This window comes from Girardinichthys multiradiatus, chromosome 13 (genome assembly GCF_021462225.1).
Source record: "Girardinichthys multiradiatus isolate DD_20200921_A chromosome 13, DD_fGirMul_XY1, whole genome shotgun sequence".
Classification (NCBI taxonomy): domain Eukaryota; kingdom Metazoa; phylum Chordata; class Actinopteri; order Cyprinodontiformes; family Goodeidae; genus Girardinichthys; species Girardinichthys multiradiatus.
In genome coordinates, this window is record NC_061806.1 from 31,601,531 (window position 1) to 31,625,410 (window position 23,880).

At 39.8% G+C, this 23,880-nt stretch overlaps 1 protein-coding gene across 1 annotated transcript in view; it reads left to right on the forward strand.

Moving 5' to 3' along the window:
• Window positions 1–23,880, forward strand: part of grin2da (glutamate receptor, ionotropic, N-methyl D-aspartate 2D, a) — a 282,278-nt gene that overhangs the window by 191,020 nt on the left and 67,378 nt on the right. The window contains exon 7 of the mRNA XM_047383963.1: window positions 14,245–14,359. Within this exon, the coding sequence (XP_047239919.1) occupies window positions 14,245–14,359 (115 nt within the window). The remainder of the gene's footprint in view (window positions 1–14,244; window positions 14,360–23,880) is intronic.

Here is a 23,880-nt window from a genome sequence, read left to right on the forward strand (position 1 = left end):
AAGGGGTCTGAGGATCTCATCTCGGTACCTAATGGCAGTCAAGCTACCTCTGGTGAGCACATGGAGGGCCGTGTGGCCCTCCAAAGAAATGCCACCCCACACCATTACTGACCCACTGCCAAACCGGTCATGCTGAAGGATGTTGCAGGCAGCAGATCGCTCTGCACGTTGTCTTCAGACTACGTCACATGTGCTCAGTGTTGTGAAGAGCACAGGGCGCCAGTGGCGAATTTGCCAATCCTGGTGTTCTCTGTCAAACGCCAAGCGTCCTGCACGGTGTTGGGCTGTGAGCACAACCCCCATTTGTGGATGTCGGGCCCTCATACCATCCTCATGGAGTCGGTTTCTAATCATTTGTGCAGACACATGGACATTTGTGGCCTGCTGGAGGTCATTTCGCAGAGCTCTGGCAGTGCTCCTCCTGTTCCTCCTTGCACAAAGGCGGAGGTAGCGGTCCTGCTGCTGGGTTGTTGCCCTCCTACGGCCTCCTCCACGTCTCCTGGTGTACTGGCCTGTCTCCTGGTAGCGCCTCCAGGCTCTGGACACTACGCTGACAGACACAGCAAACCTTCTTGCCACAGCTCGCATTGATGTGCCATCCTGTATGAGCTGCACTACCTGGGCCACTTGTGTGGGCTGTAGAGTCCGTCTCATGCTACCACAAGTGTGAAAGCACCACCAACATTCAAAAGTGACCAAAACATCAGCCAGAAAGCATAGGTACTGAGAAGTGGTCTGTGGTCCCCACCTGCACAACCACTCCTTTATTGAGTGTGTCTTGCTAATCGCCAAAGATTTCCCCCTGTTGTCTATTCCATTTGCACAACAGGATGTGAAATTGATTGTCAATCAGTGTCGCTTCCTAAGTGGACAGTTTGATTTCACAGAAGTTTGATTTACTTGGAGTTATATTGTGTTGTGATGGAGTTGTTCCCTAAACTCCAGCGTGCTCGTTTGTTTGGTAAAGCTAAGAAATCCTATACTGTTACTAATAAAAACAAAGTAATAAAAGAACATGGAGACTGCGCAGCTTTTAGATGCCTGTACAGGGAGAAGCTCATCTGAATACTTCTGAAACTTCTGAATACTACTCCCAGAACAGCAGTTTTTATTCAAAAGCAAGGCGTGTACATTAAAAAGAAAAAACATACATTTTAATCGAGTTTCAGTTGACTGTCTGATTTCCTATCTGGAGCTGTCTGGCACTCTGACATTCAACTGCCTTTTCAGCACTTCCTGTTTTTCCACTTTTGACCTTTATCTACAGACATATATACACAAATATCGTTTTGTTGTAAGGCAGAAATCTTACATACATAAATATCTTCTTGTTGTAAGGCAGAAATCTTACATACATATACACAGAGAAGCCTGTTAGCAGGCCTCTAAGTTACACAATACATTTTATTTCACACATTATTAAACATACTTGAGCATAGCAATACAGATCCTATAAGCATAGCATGAATATTTTCCAACAATTTCCCCCTTTTGAAGTCTTAATAATGACTTCACCCTAAAACGCCCCACAGGTTAATTTTTAAAATCAATGTAACAATAAAAAAGGAAAGAATGCATGAACCTACCAAAATCCAACCCATATGGGGTAGGGTTTTTGCCTTTTTGGCTCATGCTTTCATCAAAGTACTTAATACAAGTCCTGGAATATACAATGAGCGAACAAACCCTGTAAATAGAAAAATAGAAAGTTTTTTTTTTTTTTTTAGTTCAGTTCTGTTCTGGGTGGGAGAGGAGCTACAACCACCCTGTGAGAGGGAAGCTCAATCACTTCCGCCTCTTCTGCTGTATGCTGTCCTGGTCTTCAACTCACAGGTGTAGACTGACCTGGAGCCTGGGATTAATACCAGGGGATTATTCTGCCCCTATGTGGGTATGAATACTTTTGCAGATTGTTGAACCCAAGGTGTAGACTAACCTATGGGTATGATGACTTCTCCTCACCCCTAGGGGATTATTCTGCCTCTTCTGTAGGGTGAGAAGGTGGCTCTTCTGTTGTCGTGTTCTCTCTCAGGTTTTCCTGGACCTAGGCGAGGGAAATGTGAAAGAACAACAGCAGTGGCCTCCAAACATTCAGTTACAGTAGGTGTGGCCAAAAGAATGTCATCAACATACTGGATGAGTGTAGTATGCGGTGGAAGTGGGCAGTCCTGTAAGGAGTCCTTAAGAACTTGGTTAAAGATTCCTCGGGAGAGAGCAAAACCCTGTGGCAAACGGGTGTATCGGTACCTATGTGATCCGTAGGTGAAAGCAAAAATATCCCTGCATTCTTCAACTAAAGGCAGGCAAAAGAAAGCATTTGCCAGGTCAATGCATGTAAACCATGCATGTTCAGGAGTAAGATTAGTGAGAGCAACATAAGGATTTGGAACAGGGACAGTAAGTGTGGACAGTGCTGCATTAACGGCCCTCAAATCGTGTGCCATTCTCCATTTCCCTGTTCCTTTTTTCTCCACCGGTAAAATAGGTGTAATCCACGGGGAGGAGTCAGCCGACTCTAATACACCGGCATTCCACAGACCCTCAATTGTGTCCTTAATGCCCAGTTTAGCAGCGGGTCTATGAGGGTATTGGGACCTCCAGATTGGTTGATCAGAAGTAAGCTGAAAAGTAATGGCAGTACAGTGTATGAGGTCCACGTCCGTGGGACCTTCTGCCAAAAGTGTGGAGGGCATGCTCTGTACAACTGCAGCTGCCAGTGGGTGATCTGATTTTTTTCTACCATGATGTCTGTCTAACTGTACATGTTCCAGGGTGCCTACATCTGTGGAGTGATTAAGAATGCGATAAGTGTTCCCTGAAGGTGAATAGGAGAGGTTAGGAGTGGAAGAGAGATGCCAATCCTGTAGGGAGAGGGAGCGTTTTAACACAACCCTAACTCACGTGCTTCATCTCCTGGATGTAGGGCTAAAGAAACGTGCGGAACGCTATCAGACCACATTTTAACCAAACATCCTGTTCTTTGGTCAACCTGACAGAGGCGACTACGCCTTCTGGAGCTACATAAATATCAGTGGTGACAATGTCCCATGTCTCACCTTCCAGCTCATCAGCAAAGCTTTCCTGGTAACATTCACAGTTATTTCTGTCATAAAACAGGGTGACATGCGAGGGGTCAGGAGGAGAAATGTAGGGTGCCAGGGTGGAGATCCAGGATTTCCACCGAAGGAAGGAAGAGAGAACACCTCTGCATGCTGTGGTTTCTGGGTGTAGCAAGACCCAGTAAATGTCAGCCATAGGATCAGACAAGGGCTGGATTAAATACTGTCCATGTGAAAAGTGTGTGTTGCTGCCACATGAAAGTTGGGTGCCATTAGGAAGATGCACCTGCAGTCCGTCTGAACCACACAGAATGGTTGCGCCCATTTTGATCAACATGTCTCTGCCCAGTAAATTTACTGGTGTGTCTGCGGACACTAAGTAACTGTGGTTCAAAGTTTGCCCTCCTATTTCAGTTCTTAGGGGCTTGGTGTAAGATAGGACCTGTTTAGCCCCAGAAAACCCCATGACCGTAGTAGTCCTTGTGCAGAGAGTGTTGGGAGGGGCTTGTTTGATGGTTGAGCATGTAGCCCCACTGTCCACTAGAAAAGGAAGACTTTGTCCATACACCGTCACGGACAGTAAGGGGTCCTCAGTCCCTCTGTCTGGGGGGTTCTGTGGGGACCCTCAGTGGTGGTCTGGCAAGAGACTGGGCTCATCCCAGGCTGGCAATTGAAGTGAAGGCTGCTGCTGTTGGCCTCCACGTGGTGGACCACCTCTTCCCCTTTGTGGGCGTCTCGCAGGCCCTCCCATAGGTCCATGCCATCCATATTCCACATGTGGACCGCGTTTGTAGGGACAATCCATGCTCCAATGACCAGGCTCTTCGCAGTAATAGCACACATCAGCATTCCACCACCTCCGTGTCGGTCCTCGCTGGAATCCCCTTCCCCTGGGCCCACCTCGTCCCCTGAAACGACCAGCATGTGCCTGATGAGGACCAGAGGTCATAGGCCCCTGTGCAAAGGCGTCCTGGTGGCCAGGAAATGGAGGAGCTTGTGGTGGTTGGGACACAGCACCTTCATACATTATTTTGGTGGTTTTATTCTCTTTCTTCTTTTCCCCTGCTTTTTCTTTTGCTTCAGCTAACTGCATTTTTAGTAACTGAGTCTGCAACGCTTTAAGTTCTTCCTCATCCTTCTTATGTTCCTCTCTTATTTTAGATAAATGGTGAATTAAATGGCGATCCCATGTTCCAGTATCAGTCCCTGGTAAATCAGGATTGTCTTCCATATTGGCTTTAACCTGAGTGGGTAAGCCTCTCAGCACAGCGTCTCTGAACCAATCCCTCTGTGAACCCTCATTGGCTGGATTGGTTCCTGTTTATACACTCTCGTTTCTGTTTATTGTAGCTGAATTATCCTGTTCAGCTCATAGTTCCTCTTAATATGTTCTATTCTCATTATTATATATATAACTCACATTCACACTCTAACTCTTACTAATCGTACAGACTTATTCAGCGTGCTCATAGCTTCACAGGACTTTTGACTATGTGTTTTAAGGTTTACCACATCTGTAATCTGGTTTTATTGAGACAGAACTCAAATAAAACACAGCATTCAAACCTTTGTGTTTTTACCTGGTCTTAGCTTTCTGACTCCAGAATACAATGAACAGCCTTCCTAGGGACTCTAACCCTTCCTAGGGACTCTAACCCTATTTTTTAAAGGACTCAAACCTTAAGAAAACTGTTTACACTTCGGAGGTCCCCACCCTCCGGGACTTCAACCCAGCAAAATCATGAATTCTCGTCAGAAAACATGTGGAGTTGCCAAACTCAGCAAACACACACATGGGCCTCGAACCCTTATCCAGAGGGACTCTAACCCTCAAATTCCACACGGGCCTCGAACCCTTGTTCAGAGGGACTTTAACCCTTTGGGCCTCGAACCCTTAATCAGAGGGACTCTAACCTTTTAGTTCAAAAAACACTTCTCATTTTGCTTTTCGTGACCTCTTTTACAGTACCTTAATGCATTACTTTACACGTGTTAAATTTAGCAGAACATTTCACTTACTCAGACATCTGACACCAATAATTTAGGCCTATCGACAATGCCAAAAGTGCAGAGTTCCTTTAAACAGGTTTCTGCTTACCTCGTAAGAAGTGCGGGGGTACTCGGTGTCAGAGTCTTTTGGTGAAGTTCTGATTTAGCCGAAAGTCCTCGCTTTTCCCAAATCACGTTGGGGTCGGTCACCAAGATGATGGAGTTGTTCCCTAAACTCCTGCATGCTCATTTGTTTGGTAAAGCTAAGACATCCTATACTGTTAGTAATAAAAACAAAGTAATAAAAGAACACGGAGACTGCGGAGCTTTTAGATGCCTGTACAGGGAGAAGCTCGTCCGAATACTTCTGAAACTTCTGAATACTACTCCCAGAACAGCAGTTTTTATTCAAAAGCAAGGCGTGTACATTAAAAAGAAAAAAAACATACATTTTAATCGAGTTTCAGCTGACTGTCGGATTTCCTATCCGGAGCTGTCTGGCACTCTGACATTTAGCTGCCTTTTCAGCACTTCCTGTTTTTCCACTTTTGACCTTTATCTACAGACATATGCACAAATATCTTTTTGTTGTAAGGCAGAAATCTTACATACATAAATATCTTCTTGTTGTAAGGCAGAAATCTTACATACATATACACAGAGAAGCCTGTTAGCAGGCCTCTAAGTTACACAATACATTTTATTTCACGCATTGTTAAACATACTTGAGCATAGCAATACAGATCCTATAAGCATAGCATGAATATTTTCCAACAGTTGTCTAAGTGTTCCCTTTATCTTTTTGAGCAATGTATATTGTCCTCCCTGCACTGGCTGGATGTATGTTTTAGGATTGTTTTAAGTGTCAGGCACCTTTTTACTTATCAGAGCTCCCACACAACCCAGAACTTTTCTCAGAAAGTACTCCTGAGGTCAGGTAACCTGATGAGGTCAAGTAACCTGCTGCTTTTAGATGTTTCTAGAATTCGACTTGTGAGCCGTGGAGACAGAACTTTCTCTGTTGCAGCTCCCAAGCTCTCACAGTAAGGATGGCCAATACCGTGAATGTCATCGGTCTGGTGTTATAGTCTTTTTTGTTTGTTTTACTGTAGATGTTGTATTTTATTGGTTTTTTTATGCTTTTATTTTCTATGAGACTGTAAAGGGATGTAAGGATTATGATTAAATAATATTTATCAAAAATTATAATTAATCAATTAATAATCATAATTCAGGAAAATAAGTTCTTAACCAAAATCATTACTTACAAATAGAAATCAGAGATGTCTTCTGGTATTGTGATTATGGGCTCAAAGCTCTTAATAATTATAAGTAGTTATTCATCTTTAATAATAATTAACTTGGATAAATTATTAACCGGAACCACAAAATGTCACTGTTTATTCAACCGCTTCACTGTACCTGGGGGAACTTCAACCTTGTTTTAACAGATAAATCACTGTTGCACGAAATAAACACAAACGCTTCTCTTAAATATATATATGAAAATTTATTGAAGCCTGTTAGAATTATGGTTATTGATTAATTAATCTTTATCAATAATTATAATTAAAAATCATAATTTGACAAAATTAATTTCTTAACCAAAATCCTCATTTATGAATCGAGACCAGAGATGTCTTCTGTTGTTGTAATTGTGGCTCAACGCCTTTGATAATTACAACCGTTAAATACTCAGTAACAATTAATAACTATTATCGGAGATGTCACTGTTTAATCAACCGTTTCTGCCGAAACGTGTGGAACTTCAACCTTATCTTGACTGACGAATCACTCTTGCACAAAATAAACACAAAACGCCTTCTGTTTATCTATGTGAACATTTATTAAATCACAGCACTGATACAATCCGCTCTTCCGATTTAATAATCTTCACCTACTCAAACATGCAAAGTTCTACACAGAAGGGGTAAAATATCTAACTAAACAAAATAAAGCAAAACAGCCAGTATGGGATCAAACCAGCAGTTATGGCAAAAAAGGACAATATAACAAAGGGATGTGGTGGTGAGTGGAGGTTGGGAGCGGAGCTCAATCTGCAATTCAGTCATAAAACATCCCCCAACTCTGCGCGGGGTGAGCACACAAAGCGTTATAAAACTTTTGGCGGCAAGCTAGTAGGCAGTAAAGTTGAAGACAAAGAAAATGGTGAATTTCACCATGAGGTTATTATAACAGTCCAGTCTCACAGCGCACCTGCGCTTGCTCTCAGGTGGTAAATAACCCCGCAAAGCACACACAAAGCTGGGTAGCACAGCGTCTTCCACACGGCACGTCAAAGTTTCAATAAAAAGGTTACATGCACATAAAATTCAGAACACCTTAGATTAATTGGCGAATCTAATCGCAGTAAAACCTCCTGTACCCTGCCCAGACTTTCTAAGAAAGAAATAAAAATAAAGGATGGGTTTTACTTGTCGTTGTCTTCCTTCTGAGCGGAGTTGAGAGAGAGTGGGGTGGAAGTTGGAAGTTAATGTGCGTCCACAGTTAACTTCACGAAAAGCGGTCAATTTTCGTCCTCTGGCCTCCTTGGTGAAAGGGAAAAATATGATCTGACCGTCACAGTTGACTAGAACAAAAACAAGGTGGCGATTCGTCTCCTTGAAACTCCATGTTTTTTTTTTGTTACTTGTTAAACTCTTTGTCTTCGATCGGCAAAGTGACATTTCTGGCCTCCTCATTCCAGAAACCTCGTTCACGAATTTTTCTTTGGCCAACGAAGGAGAATAAATTAAATCCACTCGGGACTCTTCTCCAGATGAAGCTTCAGTTGCGTCACAGTCTCCAGCTGAAGGCGAGCCCTCAAAATGGGCGCCTTCCTATATAGTGTCTTGTGACATCAGACTTGGGACGCCCCGTCATATCAGACCCGGTGCCCGCCGGGATTTGTAGGAACAGGCTATCCTGCAGTACAAAATGGCAGATGACGTTGAAAAGGGCATAGTGACGTCCAGCAACGTGCAAATGGTCCAATATTCAGCAAACAAATGGTCCAACAAGCCAAATAATTCCGATATACCATTATTCTGGTCCAAAAACCTTCACCTAACCAACAAGCACTATTCTACACAAAGGGGATGAAAATGACTACCTAACAAAATGACTACCTAACAATAATAATAAAAGAAAAATATATATGCATTTATTGTCTATAAGATCAAACCAGCTGTTTTATGGACAAAATGTGCATTTTTGGTTAACCTGGAAAGAGAAACCCTCCTGGTGTGCTGATGTCTCAATTGCAGTGATCAGCTGTTAAAATGGTGGGTCCACGCCCCTTTAGCCGTACAGCTGATTGCCCCAAATCTCGAACAAAGAGTCATAAAACTCTGAGGCGGGAACTCAGTGGAAAAACTCCAGTAATAAAACTGGAACAAAGGAGTGGTCAGGCGAGGCCCAGACAGCAGTTGCTTTGAATGAAAAACTTTTAAAAGTTCAACTTCTAACCACTGGCTGATTTGGGATCAGCCGGACAAAACATGAACACGCACGATTCAGCAGCGCTTGCACAGCAAATCAAAACACAGCTCAGCATAAATCACTTAAATCAATAGCGCATGCAACAAGTTGATACCTTGGATTAACTACTGGTGATTCTAAATCACCTTAAAAATGCCTCATCCTGCCCAGACTTCTAAATGTACCTATCCAATTTAATGTAAAAAGAACAAAATTACCTTGACGTTGATTCGTTCTCTCCACCGGTCGAGGATGGGTCAGGTCTGAAGGAAAACGAGAGAGGAGGATCATGCGTCTGTGATCACCTCAAGAAAAAAAAATGGTAAACTTTTCACTGTCCAGGAGGAGGAAAATATGAAGGATCGTTTAGTCGACTGAATCAACAAGGAGGAAACTCATCTCCTTGGAAATAAAACCTCTGTGGTTTTTTTCACCTGCGCCGGGTGTCGGCGTGGTCTTCGATCGGCATATGAATCTTCTGACCTTCTTGTATTAGAAAGATTTCCAGCTTTCAAGCTCTTCTGGGAATGGTCTTGTGGAGCAAAAGTTCGCCTGCGAGCTTTTGTCTCTACAGATATGTGCCTCCGCTGCGTCGTCCCGTGAGACACGCTGGAAATGGCAACAAAAGTTTATTTTCCACGGGTTTTATAATCCCGGGTGACGTCAGGGCTGCAATGTCTGTTGAGCTGCGCATGAATGAATCCTAGAATTGCCCCGCTCAAGGTGGCAGCAGGTTGGAGTAGCTCTGTTACTTTTGATTCTGATTTATTGTTTTTTTGGGAACTATTCCTCTTGTGGTGGATACAGTTGATTTTTTTTTTTTTTTTTTTTTGGACAACTGTCCTCTCCGGTGTCAGATGCTGTGCAACTTGGAGGATTTTTCCTAATACTTTCTATTTTCTATACTTCTTATGATGCATTGCCATGGCAACAGGGTTGTTTCTTACAACCAGGAGCAGCTGAATAATATCTCAAAAGTTCAAATAATACTTCAACTACAACCCCAAATCCCTGATGAGTTGAAAAGGAGACGCTGTGGATGCAGAGCAGGAGCTAAGAGAAGAGAGAGAAGGAGGAAGTTCATCGATTATGATGGGCAATGTGAGATCGTTGGGAAACAAGTTGGATGAACTCCAAGCCTTACAAAGGACCTAGCCAGAGTACCGGGCATGCAGTATTTTGTGTTTTACTGAGACATGGCTGCAGGATCATATGCCCGACTCCAGCGTCTCTCTATCTGCTCGTATGGTCAAAAAGCCCGGCAGAGATTCAAAGAGGAGCGGCAAATGGAAAGGAGGTGGACTGGCAGTACTTGTGAACAACAGATGGTGTAATCCAGGACATGTTACTGTGAAGTGTCATCTCTGCAGTCCAGATACTGAACTGTTGGCAGTAAGTTTTCGTCCATATTATTTACTCAGAGAGTTCACCAGTGTTATTTTGGCAACAGTTTACGTTCCACCTTCCGCTGTTGCCGACACTGCATGTGATGCCATCAGCTCAGTTGTTGCTAAGCTACAGACACAAAACCCTTTTGTGGAAATTTCTGGTAATTTTAACCATGCTTCACTCTCTGCTGCACTTCTAACGTTTCAAGTTTGTCAGCTGCTCTATCAGAGAAAACAATACATTGGATTTGTTTTATGCAAATGTCAAGGACTCATACATCTCTACAGCAAGACCTCCTCTAGGCAAATCAGATCACAATCTTGTTTTTCTCTGCTCGAAATATAAGCCCCTGTTATGGTTTGCGAGATATTGGACCCCAGAATGCAGACGAGCAGGCAGCATGATGATAAGTGAAAAAAGGTTTAATTACGAAAACTCACACTCAGCAGGAGGCAGGAACAAAACAAACGGGCAGGCAAGACCGGCATGGCATGATAAAAAAAAACAAGACTTGGTTTGAGAGCAAGACATGAGCATGAGAACAAGACATGAAAAATGTTTCTGCGACGACTAACTGAACAAGTGTGTATATATGGAGTGAAAACCAGGTGGAGGAAGGAGACAGATTAACTTGGACAGGTGAACCGAATAAACTTAATTGACCCTTAGCAAGAAGGTCCTGGGTTCGACTCCCAGCCAGGGTTGTTTCTGCATGGAGTTTTTCTGTTCTCCCCTCTCATGTGCGGCTCCCTCCCTGTTCTTCCACCTCCTCCCACAGTCAAAAAACATGACTGTTTGGTCGATTTTTCTCACCCTTAGGTGTGAATGAGTGTGTGCATGGTTGTTTGCCCTGTGTGTGTCTGTGTTGCCCTGCAATGGACTGGCGACCTGTACAGGGTGTACCCCGCCTCCCGCCCATAGACTGCTGGAGATAGGCACTAGCTTTCCTGCAATCCAGTATGTAAGATGCGGTAGAAAAGACTGACTGACTGATAATAACTTGTTTGGTAATGAAATGCTTTACAAATTAATAAAAATGAATCCAGACATCAGTTACTAGACCCCTTGCAGTTTTCTTGTCAACCCCACAGTGGGGTTAGGGATGCTATTTTGACCCTGTTACAGCTTGCTGTTACACGTCTTGAGGTATCTAAAACGAATGTCAAAATTCCACTCAGAATTTTAACAGAATTCAGCATACTGGCAAATAGCCTGTATAAAGAGTCTGCAATTGATTGAAAGCTGGTTGCTCAACTGTCTAGAGGGTTCAGCAAGTGAATGTGGGCACTTTTCAGATATATCATGACCAAATTAAGTAAGGAAATCTTATAAATTTTATAAAGTTTTTGCAAGGATTCTTGGAAAGTTTGTTTATCTCCCTTTAAATAATGCCACATTTGTAAGGAAAATGCATTCGTAGGTTGAGTGGCAGATGTAATTATGTAGCTTGTGCCCATTAAAAACCTTCCCATAAAACCTTTTGTGCCAGTGCTAAAAAGCCAATGGACTCCTACTTGGTGTTGTTTACTGGATTTGATGCTTAAAGTGGAAAGACATGTTGGCATTTTAACAGTTTATTCGTTTAACAAACAGGGACCTCAGTAGTGTGTCAGGGAGCAGTCCACAATCACAACATGGTACAACAGCTTGGTCACACAATGCTTAAAGATGTCGAGTAAAACACGGCTTTGTCACTTTGATAATACAGTTTCTTATTCATGCAGTTATTGTGTTTATCTGAATTTCAGTTGGTCAAAGATTCCAAAAATAATCAATCATTGCTCCCACCTCTTTGGCTTTATAGAATTCACATTGACATTATCTCTCTTCTTTCACTAAGGAATTGTCTATTGTATCCAGTCCTTTTACAGATAATAAAGGTAGCGCAGAAATCAGCTCTTATCATGGCTGAGAGATATTTCTGGGACATTTTTATCAGTAAGAAATCCTCCTGGGGTTGGAAAAAACCTACTGATCTGAAGACTTTGTCTTCCTGTCCTTTTTTTACGTGAGGTTTTGCACAGAGCAGATGGGACGGAAACTGTGTGAATTGCAGGCACACAGATGTTTTAAATGTCATGTAAAAATAGTGTGTTTGTGAATTTATCTACAGTTAATCTACTGATTAACAAGTGATGTTATTTCTGGTTTTCGAAAGTAAAGCAAATAGAGATGCTGCTATGACAAGAATGAGTCAGTTGAAGTTCTGTTTCTGTTTGTTTCTGCTTTAGTTGGACTTGATCTTTGGACAAAACATGGGACATTTCCCTGTTGAGATTACCAGGATTGATCGGAGAAACTGTAAATTTAGGAGACCATTCACTCACATCTAAATACACATATACTTTCACAGCAGCAGGCTTGGGAAGGAGAGATGGAGAGAAAACCTTTACTTTTTTTTTCATGTTTCTAGTTTTTACTCATTTGCATACAGTTTTTCCAGTATTGAGTCAGTTCTGCATTTTAATGATTAAATGATTTATAGACATAAATGCAGAATATCAACAAAATCTTAATCTGTCTGCAAAAAAATAAGCGATCCCCAAAAAGCCTCTGGCTGGATAAATAATTTGGAACCTCCATTCATTAGAGATAAAAAAAACAGGTCTAACAGAACCACAGAAGTGATACTGATTTATTACTGCATCATGCTATATATGTTTAATTATCCAGTTATTGCTGTGTGAGTTTTTTCAATTTTACCTGCAGTTTGTGGAGGTTTCTTTTATTTGAGTTGCTTAAGGTTTTCATTTAGCCACTTTGCATACATTTGTGAGTTGTCAGGATGGTTTAATTAGGTTGCAATGATTAGCTCTTTCCATGTTCTTTTTATGTTGATTTTGTCTACTGAAAGCATCAGAGGTAAAGCACTTGCTTTTTCTTTTTTGCTATCCTTTCATGGCAGAGATGCTCCCTGCATTTTTTTTTTTTTTTGTATTATAAGTTCAGGTAAGCATTTTTCCAGCAATGTATACATGCTTTGAGTTTATCTGACTTGTTCTTTTTCTCCTGTGTAAGCCTGTACAGAAATACAGCTGAATGTGGGGAAACTTTATTGGGAGTTATTCTCAGTATCTTTTCCCCTGCTTCTTGCTTTGCCTTCTTTTGGCTTTTTTCTTTCACCTTGTGATCTCTACTTCACAACAGTGAGGTTTCCTTTTATATATACCAGAGTGTGTTCCCTAAACTGCAGTGAAGGTTTCATTGCTGCACCTAACGTTTGATTTCTCTGACTCTTTTGCTTTTTTCTTTTCTCATATTTTCATCAGATTGATGCATCTCTCTGAGATATCTTTTAGAAACAGTATTTTATTTTAGAAACCCTTGTAAATATAGAACTTAGCCCTGTTCCATGTTGGAAACTCCTCTGGCAAAATAACTACAGGATAGGGTTAAGCCTTGCACTATAAATTCACTGCTTGGTGAAATAGTTTTTTTTGTAATGTTCCTAGTCATTGTTTCCGTTGCTTTATCATCCTCTCAGAGCCGTAGCAGCAGTTTTTAATATGGTTATCAAAAGGAAATGTATAAGATGCAATCAAATCTACAAATCAGTATGCAGTGAAATAACCTAAAACCATTGGGGTTAGCACTATTTTCAGTATGTGTGCGAAGCAGACAGTAAGCCCTCTCTATAGTGCTGGCCGCTGCTGGTAGAGATGTATAAGAAGCCTTAATTTCATCTGTTATCTAAACCTTTGACATTTTGAAAATTTCAGTTTTTAATTTGAGTGGATTTCTTGATGTGAAAAAATGTTTAAAAAGATAATTGTTTTCATCAAAAAATACAACACAATACTGGGACATTGTAAACAAAGTTCTGGTGGACTCATTTTTGGGGTTTTCAAAACACTTAATGAAAACAGTGAGTGAAAAAATCAATTTCCTATCATGGTCATCTCAGTCCCTAAATCTAAATGGTATGGCAATCCTGTGGGGTCAGAGGAAGAGAGGAAAGCCTGAGAGAAGACCCAGGACTGTGGACAATAGAGAGACTGTGCAAAAGGAATGGTCAATGATCTATCTTCCTGTATTCTTCAACCTTGAGAAATGTTATAATTGAAAACTATGTGCTAATCTATTTGCCAAAGGTATCTGCGCTTGGTATAGATGGCAACGCTATTACAAATGTGTTTGTAATGCTTTTGTAAGAAAAACTATGTCTGAATATGATATTTGTTTCCACAATATATACGTAAATGTGCCTAAATTAGAAGTCTGATGTTTTAAGTTCTGTGTGGTTGTATATGCCATTATACAAATACATTCCAGACTGTTGTTCATAAAACTGCTTGTTTTTTTTTCTGCTCTCCAAATTCCATTACAGGTATTTCACCAACATTTCCCTCAGCGGACGAGATTATTCCTTTAACAGCGATGGCTACCTGTCCAATCCACTGATTGATGTAATTTCCTACACCAATGGCAGAGGCTGGGAGGAGGTCAGTACACAGCTGTGCACATTGACGCTATACATTTTCACCTCTCCACTGTCACACAGCTTCTGTCTCTCCCATATCACAATCTCCCCATTCTTTCCTTTTGCACTCTTGTCTAGTCTTGTCAGCCTTGTTAGTCAATGCTTACTCACAGTCCAATATCCTTGCCATCGGGGCCCATGTTTAACAGTTGTACAGTATTACCACCAAATCCAAGGTCTGCCCTTGTGGAAACTTTTCAATTCCACCAGACTTCCTTCGACCAGAAAGAAACAAGCAAACCTCTTTGATTTTGTCTCCCTGTGCTCCATTTGCTGCTGACCTTTAAAGACTCAACATGTTTATGTCAGGACTTGAACAAAAGATGAACTCAGAATGCAGACTAGCAGGCAGCATGACAGTAGGTGAAAAATGATTTAATAAAAAACAAAAACTCACTCTCAGAAGAGGCACGAAGAAAACAATAAATGGGCTGGCAAGACAGACATGGCATGACCCGAAAAACAAGACATCAGCAAGATCTGAAAACTAGACATGAGCATGATTAGAAAATGATTCCGCGATGAATAACTGAACAGGTGTGTATTTATGGAACGTGACCAGGTGAAACAAGAAAACAGATTAATAGGTGCAGGTCATCCAAATAAACTTAATTGACAGAAGAACAAAACATGGCTGCAGCAAAACAGAGACTCTTGAACACAAACTAACAGAAACTAGAAAAACATGAAACAAAAGCATAACCAGATCCGAAAACCAAACTTGACAAAACATGAACAAGACGACAAAACTAAAGCATGACCAGAAAAACAAACAGAAACATGATTCAAAAATCTAACATGAATAATAATAATAATAATAATAATAATAATAATAATAATAAACAGAAGAACGATTCAAAACCTTAACTGTGAAAAACATAAAGAAAATACCCGAAACCAAAAAACCAAACAAACCCAAATCATTACAGTTTATCAATGCGGGCAGACTCAAGCATGTGGTAAAGCACTGCTTGGTTGTAGATTTCATAATAGGTAAGATGTTACTTTGTGCCTTTTATAAAAATCAGAGCATGTAAGTGAGAGAGAGATTTAACTTGTTTTAAGGTCAGTTAAAGGACCTTAGATTTGGGCAAAAATACTTAAAACCCTAGAATTTGAAGGTAGTGTACTTCTATCTACCACTAATATATCATAGATATTTCTCCAAGGGCTGCTGTGCATTAAGTCCATGTCTTTCCAATGCCTGCATAACTTACCCACAAACTGTTGGGAAAAGCTTTATTCTTATCAGGTTTAAACTACTGTTTTATCATTTTTGGCCTGTACACCACACAGATAAACATAAATGATTTTCCAGCCTTGTGTTTCAGTGAGTGGTTGGCCCTGTCTCTTTTTGACTTTTCATTTCTTTTTAACAGAATAAACTTGGCTGACCTACACAGAACCCAGAAATCCACATCATCATCATGTTGTACAACCTTAAGAAAGCTCAGTAATAAGAATTAATTGAAGCACATTCCTGGAATCCGGTTCCTGTACTCTGGAAGCAGATTTAGGACAAAATATAAAAAATTAAATTAACTGTGCAATCAGGCCTCAGTGATTTAAATGCAATGTCATTGGCTCTTTTGCAAATGACAGCATTTAAGGTGGCAGCTGTGGAAGTTGTGGTTGAGGTGTTGGAGTGGTATTCCACCAATATCTAAAGAAAAATGTTAGGTTTACTCAATTGTTATGACACCACATAACAGACAACACACACACACACACACACACACACACACACACACACACACACACATTAAGAGGTAAGTGGACAAATTATTTAAATGCAGTTACAAATTTCAGTCCTTTTTATACTTTTTCAGAGAATTCTCATGTAACATGGAACAAATATTGCTAGAATTTTAATATATAACTTTTTCTTATGGACTATTTTGTACCTTATGTGAGTGCTCTTAATTCAGATATTTAATGTTTTTATAACACCTTTCTGGAGAGGGGAATCATCCGAGCTTCTGCTGGCAACAACTTAATGCTCACCCTCTACCGATGATCCACATGGCCCTGTCTTTTAGTGTTTAACCCTTTCTCTCTCCTAGACCGATTGACTGGGCTTAACTATAACAAACTCTATGTGCTCTCTTTCAGACTCTAACCTTGAAAACTTGCTCAGAGTTTATCTGTTCTTTCTTTCTAGGTGAAACGACTAAAGGAGCTACATCCATTAACATTTACTTTTCCTTCCCATAGAAAGTACTCGTGGATCAGTGCTTCTGTGTTCTTTTTGTGTCTCTGCTCTGTTCTCTCAAACCCCCAGTCGGTCGTGGCAGATGGCCGCTCACACTGAGCCTGGTTCTGCTGGAGGTTTCTTCCTGTTAAAAGGGAGTTTTTCCTCTCCGCTGTCGCTACATGCATGCTCAGTATGAGGGATTGCTGCAAAGTCAACGCCAGTCACTGTCCACTGTCTCTACATGCTCATCTGGGAGGAGGGAATGGTGCAAGTCACTGACTGGATGCAATCTGCTGGGTTTCCTTAGATAGAAAAACGTTTTATCCAATTTGAATAAATAACTGAATCTGACTGCATTGTTTAATGGTTAGGATTAATTGGAATGTATGTACCTGACTGTTGTGAAGTGCCTTGAGACGACATATGTTGTGAATTGGCGCTATATAAATAAAACTGAATTGAATTGAATAAGCAAAACACTGTTTACTTATAAAAATCTGAAAGTAGCACATTGCATTTATATTGCATTTAAATTAGCACAATGTATTTAAATTTAGGTATTTAGAATGCAACTTAGGTAATGAAGGTATAATTGGACGTAAAATCAAACCCGGATATGGGAGCAAAGTGCTTCAAAGTGATCCATTGTATTTGTTCAATATGCATCAGTTGATGTTAGCGGTATAGTCTGTAAGAGGCTAACCACAATTTAAAATTAGCTGGAAAAAGCTATAATGATGCAGTGCATCTTTTCTCTCTGACTTCAATGTTTTCTGTCCATAGTTCCGGATCAAAAAAACAAATAAAACAATAAAGATGTGCTTTTATAAAACTGATACAATTCTCATTTTCATAGTTTTATCATTTGTTTTACTTCTTAACATGCCACTGCTGACAAATAATACTATCTCTAGCCTTTCTATGCAATTAGATTGAAAGCTGTTGTTTCAACAACTGTATTTTTTCAGCAATTTTATAAAATAATCCAGAGCAGGAGTCAGGTGTTGGGATAGGTTAATGCTGAAAACAAAAAGAATGATTTTTTTTTTTTTTTAAGTGTTTCTGCCTTCAAGTTTAAATGGATCTGTATCTTGCTCTAGCTGTTTAAGTTACCTGCTTTCATTCTGAAAGTATTTCACTTTAATGCAGAGGCATTCAGAACAGTTGTGACAGCAGGTTGAAGTATGGGATGTGCATCATTTCCTGCCCTTTTCTGATACATCTCACCTTTGTGCATTGGATTTTTGGTGTTTGAAATATTGACAGAACAGATGTAAGTCACAATTTCCACTCAATGGAAATTAAAAAAGAAAGTCAAGTAGAAACTGTACAAAGCTGATGATAAAATTGAAAGAATTAATGTTGCCGTGTCTCCAAAAATAGTTCAAACGTTTGTGTTTTGCTGACTAAAAAAAAATAACAGGACAAACAGGTTTCCAAAAATGTTTAAGATATTTCCATTTATGACTCACAAAAAGTAGTACAGTATGACAAACAAAAAAATTAAAACAAAACTGCCCCAAAAATAAAAAATAAATGAAAAGCAGCATCACCACATTTCTATTGAGCACCCTGGCATTGAAGGAAATCTATTAAAGCTTTCCAAATCTCCTCAAATTCTTCTGCCAAACCTCAGGATACAACTTAAAACCCAACTCTGTTGGCTCTATCAGCTGCATAAGGGATTTAAGAGTCTTTTAACTAATTAGTTTGGTTCATAGGATTTAAAACTGAGTTGTTGTACTCTTTCCACTTACCTCTCTTCACCTTCCAACTCTTTGAGAATGTATTTTGGTCAAAGATTTTAACTAAAAACTTGAAACAAAGAATCAACAGGTTTTTACAGCTATAGATTGCTAGCAACTATAAAATTAAGCAACAATGGACATTTAAGAGCTCAAGGTGATTAAACGTTGCTCAAAGTTGAGCTGAAATGTCCAAACCTTAGCCATATGAAATTGCTCCATGTGTCATGGTCAGCGAGCAACAGTTCCTTACAGCTCTCCAACCAACAAATTATGTCAGCAGTTGTGGCATCAGATGCTGTTGTCAAAATGTTTTAAAAAGGCTGCGTTCAAAAAGCAGTGTTAATGTTCACTAGATATTATACAAAGTACTGTGATAGTAATAAGAAATTGAAAAACAAAAAAGGACATGAGGATGAGCGTGGACGTGGTGCAGGGATACAATGAGCGACCCATATATGAAAGCTACTGTCCTAGACACAGCCGTCATGGGCTCGAGTCCGAGCCCACTGACCTTTGCTGCATGTCTTCCCCTCTCTCTCTTCACCCCAACTTACAAAATAAAGGCCACGTACCACAACATTTCAAAAAAAGGGAAAAAAAGGATAAATAATGGATCCACATATCCACCAAAGCATTATTGGTGCTTTGTATGGATATTTAACTGTAGTTTCAGTTTATTTTCAGTTTATTTATTCATATAGAGCCAATTAACAACACATGTCATCTCAAGGCACTTCACAAAGGGATTGGAATGGTATAGGGTTGTTGGGGAGTATAGATTAAACTGAGTTGGCCATTTTAGAATGGGCTATGTGTAGGGGTACTGAGTTAAATAATACACTGACAACGTGTGTCCATGTAGAGTCCACTGATGGCCATTGTTATACTAAAAACCACAAGGATTGGGGGTACCGCTCTCTGTCAGACTGATTATAACCATTGGAAAAGATAAGGGGTCGCACAGGTAGCAGAAATGGAGGGTGTGTTTGCACCTCAACCATAACTGAGCCGGTTTAGGCTAAACCTGACTCCCCTTTAGTCCAACAGGGAGGGAGGAAGGCAGAGGTAAAAATAATTGGAGAGTGTTGTTTCCTGTTGCATTGTGTGAAAGGTGGGTAACTTTATAATGGGCTAAGTCAATTCAATCTAATCATATAGATTTCAAGTCAGGCACCTGCATTCCAATTAATAACTAACCATTGAACAGTACAGTCAGATTCAGTTATTTATTCAAATTGGATAAAAAGTTTTTCTGTCTAAAGAAACCCAGCAGATTGCATCCAGTCAGTGACTTGTAGCAGTCACTCCTTCTGGATGAGCATGTAGTGACAGTGGAGAGTCACTGGCGTTTGAGAGAACAGAGGAGAGAAGGAAAAAGAACACAGAAGCAGAACACAAAAGCACTGATCCAGGAGTACTTTCTATGGGAAGGAAAAGTAAATGTTAATGGATGTAGTTCCTTTAGTCATTTCATCTAGGAAGAAAAAACAGATAAACTCTGAGCCAGTTTTCAAGGTTAGAGTATGAAAGAGAGCACATACAGCTAGTCACAGTAAAAGCTCAGTCAGTATGAGAGAGACAGGGTTAAACACTGAAAGACAGGGCCAAGTGTATTATCAGTAGAAGGTGAGCATTAAGTTATTGCCAGCAGAACCTTGGACGATGCCCCCGTCCAGAAAGGTGTCACAGGTAGACACAGAGTCAGGCCAGGTGTAGCTTCTGGGAAGAGAATAGAGAGAGAACATAAAGATAAAAGTTGAAATAACAGCAAATAATGCAAACTTAGAGAGTAGTATGAGAATGTAGCAAAGAGAGTGAAAGTGGTCATTATGTCCTCCAGCAGCCTAAGCCTATAGCAGCACAACTACAGAGATAGCTCAGGATGACCTAAGCCACTCTAAATATAAGCTTTATCAAAAAGGAAAGTTTTAAGCCAAGCCTTAAAAGTAGACAGGGTGTCTGCCTCAGGGACCAAAACCGGGAGCTGGTTCCACAGGAGAGGAGCTTGATAACTAAAGGATCTGCCTCCCATTCTACTTCTAGAGACTCTAGGAACAACCAGTAAACCTGCAGTGTGAGAACGAAGTGCTCTGTTAGGAATATATGGAGCAATCAGATCTCTGATGTATGATGGAGCTAGATCATTAAGGGCTTTATATGTGAGGAGGAGAATTTTAAATTCTATTCTGGATTTAACAGGGAGCCAATGAAGGGAAGCTAAAATAGGAGAAATATGATCTCTCTTTTTAATTTTCATCAGAACTCTTGCTGCAGCATTTTGAATCAGCGGAAGGCTTTTAACTGCATTTTGTGGACATCCTGATAATAACAAATTACAATAGTCCAGCCTTGAAGTAACAAATGCATGAACTAGTTTTTCAGCATCACTCATTGGATATTTCCAATTTTAGCAATATTCCAGAGATGAAAGAAGGAAATCCTAGGAATCTGTTTAATATGGGATTTAAATGACATTTCCTGGTCAAAAATAACACCAAGGTTTTTTACATTATTAACAGAGGTCAATTTAATGCCAGGTTAAGTGATTGACTAAGCATTTTCTTTTTTAAAGACTCCGGTCCAAAGATGCCAACTTCTGTCTTGTCTGAATTTAGAAGCAGAAAATTTCAAGTCATCCAAGTTTGTATGTCTTCAAGACATGCTTGTAGTCTATCTAACTGGTTGGGCTCATCAGGATTTATGGATAAGTAAAGCTGAGTATCATCAGCGTAACAGTGAAAATGTATCCTATGCTGCCTGATCATTTTACCTATTGGAACCATATATATATATATAGTAAAGAGAATTGGCCCAAGTACTGAACCCTGTGATACTCCACAATTAACCATGGAGTTTAAAGATGATTTATCATTTACATGAACAAACTGGAATCTGTCAGACAAATAAGATTTAAACCAGCCTAGCGCTGTTCCCCTGATCCCTACAGCATATTCCAGCCTTTCTAAGAGAATATTGTGATCGACTGTATCAAATGCAGCACTGAGATGTAACAAGTACAGAGACAAGTCCATTATCTGAGGCCATAAGAATATAATTAGTGACTTTCACCAGAGCTGTTTCAGTGCTATGATGAGCTCTGAAACCTGACTGAAACTCTTCAAACAGGTCATTGCTGTGTAAATGCTCACACATTTGATTAGCAACTATTTCTCAAGAATTTTAGATAAGAATGGAATATTGGATATAGGTCTGTAATTTTTCAAGTCATCTCAATCAAGTGAAGGTTTCTTAAGTAAAGGTTTAATTACAGCTAACTTAAAAGCATGTGGTACATATCCATTTACTAAGGATTGATTAATCATATCTAAAATGGGGCTGGTAATCAGAGGGAACACTTCCTTAAATAATTTGAGTGGGATTGGGTCTAACATACAAGTTGAAGGTTTAGATGAAGCTAATATTTCTGATACCGCAGGAAGCTCCACAGGATCAAAACAGTCCAAACACAAATCAGGTTCTACAGTTACTTCCAATGTTGTCTCACTTGCTGAGGATGAAGTAATCATCTTCGGGAGTATGTCAAAGATTTTCTTTTTAATAGAATCAATTTTATTTAAGAAGAATCCCATAAAGTCATGACTGCTGAGAGCTAAGGGAATGGATGGCTCAACAGAGCTATGACTCTGCGTAAGTTTAGCAACTGAACTAAAGAGAAACCTAGGATTATTCTTGTTCTCTTCAATTAATGATGAGAAATAAGCTGTTCGGGCTTGGCAAAGTGTCTTTTTATACATCAGTAGGCTATTTTTCCGGATTAAGTAGGAATCCTCTAGGTGTGTAAAGTGCCATTTTCTCTCCAATTTTCTAACATTGCGCTTTAAAGTACACAGATCTAAATTAAACCAGGGAGCCAGCCTCCTATGCATAATTAACTTCTTTTTCAAGGGGGCTGCATTGTCTAATGCATCACGCAATGATGAAGAAACACTATGAACAAGAGAATCAATTTGTGAAGGGGCAGAAACAGAATTGTTGCCCTCCACTGTGCTTTTCAGTGATAATGAGGAAATTAAAAGTGGAACAGATTATTTAAAGGTTGTTACAGCATTGTCTGATAATGATCTATTATAATGAAATTTTCTTTCAGGTGTGGAGTACTCGGTTAAGTTAAACTCAAAGGTTATTAAAAAATGGTCAGACAGGACAGGGTTATGAGAGAATATTGTTATGTCTTTACACTCAATACCATATGTCAGCACAAGGCCCAAAGAATGAAGACAAAGGTGGGTAGGTTTGTTAATGTTTTGAGCAAAGCCAATTTAGTCGAAGATAGCATTAAAGGCCATATTTAGGCTTTCACTTTCAGTGTCAACATGAATGTTAAAATCCCCCACTATAATAACCTTATCTGTATTTAACACTAAATCAGATAAAAGGTCTGAAAACTGATCTAAAAATTGAGAGTAAGGGCCTGGTGGATGGTACAAAACAATGCTCTTGCATCTTATACTGCTCTATATTTACTCTCACTCACTTAAAACTGTGCACATATATTTATATTATATTGTAGATATGTTTATACTGTTTAATTTGTATTGTATTGCACCGACTACGCCAAAACAAATTCCTTGTATGTCCAAAAACGTACTTGGCAATAAAGCTTTTCTGATTCTGATTCTGATTCTGAACAAACAGAAGTGGTTTTAGTGCTTTGCAATTTGGATGAGGAAAACTAAGAATTAATATTCAAAAGAGTTGTAGCTATTGATTGGTCTGGGACTAATCAATAAATCAGACTGAAAGATAGTTTCTACTCCTCCTCCTCGCCCAGTATATTGAGGAATGTGGAAATTTAAATAATTAGTAGGAGTTGACTCATTTATAGTAACATAATCCTCTTGCGACAGCCAGGTTTATGTGAGGCAAAATAAATAAATCTGATTGTCACAAATCAGGTCACTAACTAGCAAAGTCTTTGAATAGAGAGAGATCTTATGTTCAGTAAGCCACACTTAATTGTTTTCTCTTTTTTTTAATCTGAGTTGTGTTTATTTTTATGAGAGTTTCATGATTTCCTCCTTTTAGATTATTTTTTAATATATTAAATTTTGGCTATGGGCGAGACACTGTCTTAATAGGGTAATGGGTGGGTAGCAGTACAGAAGCCGCAGAGAGGAGTGTTAAACTACTGTAAATCAAGTCACACTTACATCTAAATATATACATCATAGTCAACTTTCGGTCAATTACTATATTATTTAAAATGTATATGTGTTTTAAAGATTGATGCTTAATGTAACAGGATAAATGGAGCTACAGGGGTTGGACAAGGAAACTGAAACACCTGGTTTTAGACCACAATAATTTATTAGTATGATGTAGGGTCTCCTTTTGCAGCCAAAACAGCGTCAATTCGTCTTGCGAATGACATATACAAGTCCTGCACAGTGGTCAGAGGGATTTTAAACCATCTAGCACAAGTATTGGGCCAAGGGAATGCCATGATATGGTAGCCCAAACCATCATTGATCCACCCCCATGCTTCACTCTGGGCATGCAACAGTCTGGGTGGTACGCTTC